Below are 8,076 nucleotides of genomic sequence, written 5' to 3'. Positions count from 1 at the left end.
GCATTTGCAATAGAACCAGCTCGGTTTGCAGACTGTTTATTAAGCCAGCATAAGAATTCCCTTGAGGCTTGGAATATTTGCTGTAGAGAACTTGAATTATCATGTGAGAAGGCCATAGAAAATAAAGTAGTGGAAAAAAATACCCATTTTGATACAATAAGATAAATCCTTCTTACACAGAATTTTAGACATGAATGAGGGAAGTACATAAAAAATGTTACAGTATGTTCTAACTTGCAGTTAGTCTTTCCCAGTATAGTACCTTTCCGAAATGTTGGATAATTCCCATTATTCCAGTTAACATAGCCAAGCAGGCTGGCTAGTAATTATGGGGAGTATTTTGATGACACCAGCTTGAGGAAGACTTGAGTAGATTGCCCCTGAAAGTGTGATTTTTTTTCTTTCTTTAACAATAAAACACCAAAATACTGCAGAAAATCAGCTTTATACCATTAAATACTAAATATATTTCAATTCCATCAATATACTGTAGGTGACCAAGGAAGTAACCCATACTAAATAAAGATCAAGAGTATTTTCAAGTGTCCTTTCCTTTAATTAGTCTCAATTCCAACAGTTCTGGAGATGAACTTTTCCCAAGGCCAATATTTCATAAACAAATACAATTACCTTTTTTCTGATAAAGAAAACAAAAACCAAGAGGAAGATATTCCTGAGTTTTTTAATTTTTTTTTCTGCTCATCAGTGTTACATTCAAGCCCTGTCAAAAAAAGAAAAAAGAAAAATACAGAGAGAAAAAATAGCCTAGAAAATAAACAACTGAGGTCTAGCAATAGATTCAATTCCTCTGACTCCACCACAGTGGAGCCAAAGAACAAAATGTCATTATTGTGCAAATTGTGTCACAAACATCTATGCTAAAGAGAAATGTACACATTTGGATGCCTGATCCACATATTCCTTTACAACAAACATCTAGTGTTTCTGCTGGAACTGGCCTTTGCATTGTGGGAACACACACATACACACAAACACTCAATGAGCATTAGAATTTTTTTAAAAAAATCTTCCTATTTTTTCTTTAAATCTGTTATTCCTTTGTGTTTCTTCCCATTGCTTATCACAGTATTGTCAGAGCTACAGTAAGCAATATCAGATCTATATCAAGAACCAAACACAGAAGCTGGATTCCTACAGGGAAGAGCTATAAGACAGAGTTCTAGTGATTGAATTAGGACCAATGGTGAATCCTTCACTACTTATTACAGAGGTGGTCATATCTCAGGATTCATATTGCTAATCCCTTCCACATCTGAGGTCTAAATCTAACAGCCAAGGCAGCTTACTACTGTAAATCGCAACCTCAGATAGTTCTTATCGAAGGTCCAGACTTCTTATTACAAGTTTTATCAGAGCAGCAACTTTGTCTGAAGCACAATTCACAGTAGCAATTTAAACAAGAAGGTCCTAAGAAAAAAATCACAACATAAAAAAATCTCTGGTTATGCAATATTGGAAATAATCAAAACATGTATATAGACACTATCTGGGATATATCTAGCAGTTTACCTAAAAGAAGAGGGCCATTTTTTTTATTTAATCCCATCTCTCTCTCTCTGTCTTTGGATAAGGAAAAGTAAATAATCTATTGGTTTTTCTCATAATCTGTATTTTGAATCCGAAGTGTAATATGTATCTACACACAATTAAAACAAGGCCCTGGCATGCATTACACTGTGCATGATTTATACAAGAAATCACTCCCACCCCTGATATACAAATATTTTATATATTCAAAATGTATAATATCAAGGATATGTTCAATAGTATGGTTCCAAAAAAGCTAGTTTTATATGCCCCAAAGGATTTTTAAATTTTTATCTCTTAAGCAACTCATGCCACAGCATGCTTTTGAAACCAATATTTTCAAAAAAGAGACAGATATTCACAATTGTTAATTAAAAACTCCAGGTAGACAGTCCATTTCCCAAGACATTAAGCATGCCTAAAATAATTCTCTGGAATCTGGCCTTTTTGTAAATATATTTAACATATGTGAATGGTTCAAAAATAGATTCAATCTTATCCATTTAACCAGCAGTTTGACAAGTTCTTGGATGAGTCACATTTTTCAAGATCTATTTTAAAAATATGTTTCTGTAACAAGAGCATTTCCTAATTCCTAAAGACAGGTGTAAGACAGAAATATACTGTACAGATAAGTAGGTTAACACTAAGTAACTGTTTAGATATCTATGGAAAAGACCACATATATATTACCACCACCACTAATCCCATCTCCTTCCACTTTGGACCCCAAAGAAAAATGTCTTAATCATTAAAATGCATGGCAACTGAATCAAAAATCTTGCCTTTTTCTCACATTTCAGGTGGGTGTTCAAGACTTTAATTTGTTCACTTAAAAAGAATTCCTTTCTAAAAAATGGAAAACTAGTCTATAAAAAGAACCAGGATGTGACTGCATAACACCATAGAAGTCAGTCATAATGACGTACTCAGCAGACTTCAGCCCCAACAGAAGTAATGTATTAGGCTAACATTTGATCTCTGAAAGAAGATTACATCAGTACAGAATGGAAGAAATACGTTTCCTCGGTGGGTAGGATCCTTTATGAATCTTCTTTGGTAACTTCTGACTTGCGCTGACTTCGAAAGTGTCGCTCAAGATTGATGGTCACCTCCCTTTGGAGATTTCTATTGTTGGTTTTTCCAGCTGTGTGGATCCACAGATGCCGAAGAACTTGTTGAGCAGTATAACGCTTTTTGGGATCAACTACCAGGAGTCGGTTTATCAGGTCTTTTGCAGCTATTAAGAGCAAAGACAAGTATAATTAACATGACCTTGCTTTGAACAATTTCATACAATTGGAAGAAACGTAATAAAAATTTAACAATTTGGAAGGCCAAAATTACAAAAAACATTCAACTGTTCTGCACCAAGAAAGATTTATAGACAGATCCTGGGAAACCTTTCCTCTGCCTGTCACAATTTTAGGATAGAGTGTTAAAAGTAGTTATGAAATAAATGTTCAATACACTTTCACTTTTAATAAAGGTAAACTTTTCATACCAAAAAAAAATGGGACACAGAATAGGAAAAAATGTTTTGCACCAAAAAAAGGTAGCATTCTGCATGATAATACTTCAGATTCTACACAAAAGAATTATTATGTAGACAAATCACAGCATGACTTTGCTTCTCCATTGATAAGGCTGCAACATCAAAGTTTGTTTTTAGACTTGTCATTGTTTGAAGTATCTTCTAAACCACTGTTTTGTTTTTTTCAAGGGATTTTTTAAAAAATTATAATCTCTATTATTTTTATAACAAAACAACCTTTAATCTTAAAGAAAAAATACAAACCAAGAAAACAAAAGGAAAAAAATCTATCTTATATTTTATACTAATCAATAGTCCTTGGTTTACCAATGGATTCACTACTATAATATGAACAGTACAAGGAATTATTGTAAGATATCACAGAATCTCTGCCATAGTAACACAGATTGCTGCTTCCTTTGATTAGTAGAGAATAGTGCCTTTTCCAAAATAGATAAATCACTCATTTCCAACAATCATTCCTTGACATCTGGAATAATACCTTTTCCAATTTCTTAATATAATTCCTTTTGCTACTCCCCATGCTTGATGCAACCACAATTCCTGATAAACAGTCAAATTCCAAAGCACCGGTATACAGGTAGTCCTTGCTTAATGACCATTCGCTTAACAATGGTTTGGAGATACAATGGGGCTAAAAAAAGTTACGTACAACCGTCTTGATGTTACGACGTTGCACCACCCCCCACGGCCATGTGATTGTGATTTGGGCACTTGGCAACCGGCTCGCATTTATGACTGATTGCAGTGTCCTGCATTCACATGATCACAATTTGTAACCTTCCCAGCCAGCTTCCCACATGCCAAATCAGTAGGGAGCTATTGATTTGCTTAACTGCTGCAATTTGCTTAACAACTGAGGTAAAAATGGTTGTACAATCGGGTCCAGTCATGTGATGCCTGACTTAATGACTGCATTGCTTAGTGACTGAAATTACGGTCCAAATGCAGTCATTAAACGAGGACTGCCTGTATAATTCAACACTACATTAACATCTTTAATATTTAAAGATTTTCCCATAAATCTACTAATGTACATTAATACGCTATCCCAAAAAGATACTAAATGACCACATGTCCATATCATATGGGTCAGTGAGCCCTCAAATTTTTTATACTTCCAGCATAGAAAATCTGATGTCCATCATTTCAAATACACTCTTTCAGGATTCCAGTACACCCTAAAATACAATTCAAATACAAATACAATCTTCTTATCCACTGTGGTTAACTTTAATTAATGAATATAAACAAAAGTTATGAACAATGGTACAGAGCTGGCTTATTTCTATTACACATATTCAAAATGAATTGCAATTGAGCCCAATTTGAATATTATGACAAGCTGCAGTTTAACACAAAAACTTCCAAACTCAGCATCCTTTGTGGAAGAGGAGAAAGGAAAATATACAATTCAGGGTGCTTCTGCAGTCCATATTTATAATATTAAACAATGGTTATGGTCACATATTTCACCAAGCTATGTGCTTTGTCTGGTTTTAACTTACTGTGAGATATGAACCTAATCATTATGGTTTATAAACAATATTTATAGCTTCTGTGTAAATCCAGCTATTTTAACATTCCCCAAGGCATACTGTATTTCAAACAAGTAAAGGTAAATCCAGAGAGCCAGTTTGGCGTAGTGGTTAAGCCACCAGGCTAGAAAGCAGGAGACCCTGAGTTCTGGTCCTGCCTTAGGCACAAAGCCAGCTGGGTGACCTTGGGCCAGTCACACTATCTCAGCCCTAGGAAGGAGGCAATGGCAAACCACTTCTGAAAAACCCTGCCAAGAAAACTACAGGATTAGTCCAGGCAATCTCTGAGAATCGGAAACAACTGAATGGATTAGGGGGAAAAAAGGTAAACCCAGTTTACAGTTTAACATTGGGTGTGAATAAAAACGAAATTCTGCATATATGCAAAAGAGCATACTATTTGCTTATTATAGAACTGGTTCTAGTTCTGCTACTCAAAGGGATGATAGAGGAGATACATAACATAGCATAGGCACCACCCCAGGTTCAACTATGTGCACTTTCCTCTAGCTTCTAAAGTTTTACCAGCAGTAGCTACACATTTTCAGTCCTATCTTTCTAGTCTCATGGCATAAAATTGCATCTTTAAAAATTAAAACAATTTCCCAGAATATTATATCAAATACTGATTTTCATGTTGCTGCAATCCCAGAAACATGAAATAAATACAGCCACAACTACAACCTGCTCAGCCTGCTTACTAAAGGAAGCTTACCAGCTGAAATGTTGTCCCAGTATGGTGAGAGAAATTCATAATGTCCAAGCTGAATAATTTGAAATAACTCCTCCTGATCTCGTTCATGACTTCGAAAGGGGGGGAAGCCACAAAGTAAAATATAGAGTATTACACCAGTAGCCCACATATCGACTTCTAAACCATAGCCTAAGAGAGAAGAAAAATATTTGACATTGGCAAATGATTTGTTTAACTTCTGCTTTCATATTTTAAAATGTGAATAAAATATCAGAATAAAACAATTTCCTTACGTCTTAGGTGACATGCAATTCTAAGTATATTCACTATCCTAATCCTCCTAAACTTAATCAAGCATGGTTGGTGCCCACTATTATCACCTGTTCTTGCCAGGGTTATACAGAGGCAGCTGCTATTATATTTAGGACAGAATGAGTTCAGGTTTTCCAACTCACTCCTTACATCATGCATATAGCATCTATGTCTAAGTATGTATGTATGCATGCACGCATGCATGCATATACAAACACACAGATTCATACATTTGTGCACACATACATACACAGACCTTCTTTCCTGGTCATAATAGGGTGACAGAGCCTATACTCCTGACTTACACGTGATGCAGCTTGAATTACCGAGCTCTTAGCTAAAACATAAGGAAGTTATTACCAGCCTTTAGATTTATCCCAGCTTTGAACTTCAGAAGTCCCTCAAGATGCCACTGGTTTCCCGTAAACAATAAGAGACTGCCACAGTTTAGGAACTACAAGTCCATAAGCATATTGTTTCACATGATATATAGAATTGAAATAGAATCTGTGAAATTAAGTGACAATATACAAACAATTTACACTAGTGTGGTCTCAGTGAGATCACTGTGCGACACCAGCAAATTGGCTGATTTCTGTACTGTGTGCACCACTCTTGCCTTCTCTCCCCTGTCCTTTGCCGAAATCATTTTTGCTATCTAATTACTACATGGCGATAACACGATGGCCCACGGTCATTCATCTGTTTGGGGCAGACTAGCAATTGGTGTCTCCACTCAGGGCAAAGTGGCAACTACCCAAAGCAGGGCAAGCTACACACCAGGTAGAACTTCATGCAAAATCCCTGTCCTTAACAGTGAAAATACAGCATTAAATAACTAACAACCTGCTGAACTCAGAAAATACTGCTTGAAGGTCTGGCTCTGCTGAAGTGTGTACAAAGCACAATAACATGGCCAGATTGTTATTGTTATTGTGTACTGAACTGCTCTTTTCCCTAATTAACACTGTTAACTAAAACACAAAGACTGCATAAACCAGTTGTACCCCCACAGCATAAAAATCCCTACTTTTTCAGGAAGAGAAAGGGGGCCAATGTAAAACAATTCCTAAAATTAATCTGTCCTCCCCTATCTCCATTTCTGCACCACCCCTTTGTGTGTTTTCAGACATGCATTCCTGGGGTCAATTCAGCATTCCTCAACAAAGGGGCAGCCGAACAGTAAGAGATCAAACAAATAATATAACACAAATGGAACACACCTAGGCTATATTCATACATTCGTAGTGTTGTGAGAATACTTACTTGGATAAAAGCTAAGCACAATAAAACAAGATCATCAAATGCTCGCATAACTTGACATAAACTAATACTTAACATAAATATATATTCACCATTCTCAGCAAGTATTTCAGGAGCAACATACGTTGGAGTTCCACACACAGTGAATATTGGTCTTGTCACCTGCTTTGCAAGGCCAAAATCTGCTAGTTTCAATGTGGTAGTTTTATCTGCATTACGCTGAACCTGAGCAAGGAAAACAAAAACAACATTCAGATTAGAGGGAAATGATTAGCTTAAGTTGCACACAAGCATAAGGCTTAACCATCAACTGAAGATTAAAGCACATAATGGATCTTTATTGCTACAAAACTGATAGGGGGATATAGCCTATCCTATGTAATTGCCTGTCACAAATAAATAGATATTGATTGAATTGCTATGATGTCATATTTTAAAGATTTTAATGGGCTGGGCTGGCTAGTTCTATATGGAAATCCACTTCTTGCCACACTGAAGTTCATAAATTACAGTTCTAGCCTTTCCAAAGTACAGACATAAATTCCTTGAATGGGAGGGCACTGTTGCAATAGCTACCTCTTCATAGCACACTCTGGCACCTCAATTAAAAAGAACCTTGAGGAAAATGTCCTGAAATTCTTTGGAGGTTAGTTTCAGAAAATGCAGTAATATACTTGATAGACCAATGATGTGAATCAGTATAAGGAAAGCTCATAAGTCTCTGGTGCTTCCAAATTACATTAAAAATTAACTGCACGCTTTGTCTTTCTGAGTAACAAACATGCAAGAAGTTTTGATAAACTAAGCTAAGTGTAATCTTTATGAGCCACTGTAACTGATCCTCACAATGCCATTTAAATGAATATTGGAAAGCTCTGCCTTCAATTTTCTTTTTGGTTTCTTTAACTGGGACATGGCTTTAATATGTCTCCTGAACACTTGTATGGGAAAACAGGAAGCTAAAAAGTTAATTAAAAAAGAAGGCATGTAAATGTGCATGTGCTGAACTGGTGAGCAAAGAAAGCTATGAGTGACTTCAATGAACACCCTTAAAGGTACATGCATTCTTCTGTACAGAAATTACAACCGGCTTCCATTTTTCTCTGCTGTTGCCTCTAGCCACACAAGATGGCAACACTATATTTCCAGATATACAAAATTCTATT

The 8,076-nt window shown here is 36.0% G+C and overlaps 1 protein-coding gene across 1 annotated transcript in view; it reads right to left on the bottom strand.

The window, feature by feature from the left end:
- Positions 1-777: 777 nt before the first annotated feature.
- The window catches only part of DCLK3 (doublecortin like kinase 3), a 33,465-nt gene continuing 26,166 nt past the window's right edge, over positions 778-8,076 (bottom strand). Inside the window, exons 3-5 of the mRNA XM_063304091.1 lie at positions 7,003-7,135; positions 5,357-5,524; positions 778-2,788 (exon numbers count right to left, since the gene is read on the bottom strand). Of these exons, the coding sequence (XP_063160161.1) occupies positions 2,592-2,788; positions 5,357-5,524; positions 7,003-7,135 (498 nt within the window). The 3' untranslated portion in view covers positions 778-2,591. The remainder of the gene's footprint in view (positions 2,789-5,356; positions 5,525-7,002; positions 7,136-8,076) is intronic.

This window comes from Candoia aspera, chromosome 4 (genome assembly GCF_035149785.1).
Source record: "Candoia aspera isolate rCanAsp1 chromosome 4, rCanAsp1.hap2, whole genome shotgun sequence".
In the NCBI taxonomy this organism is placed as follows: Eukaryota; Metazoa; Chordata; class Lepidosauria; order Squamata; family Boidae; genus Candoia; species Candoia aspera.
This window is presented reverse-complemented; position numbering and strand designations above follow the sequence as displayed.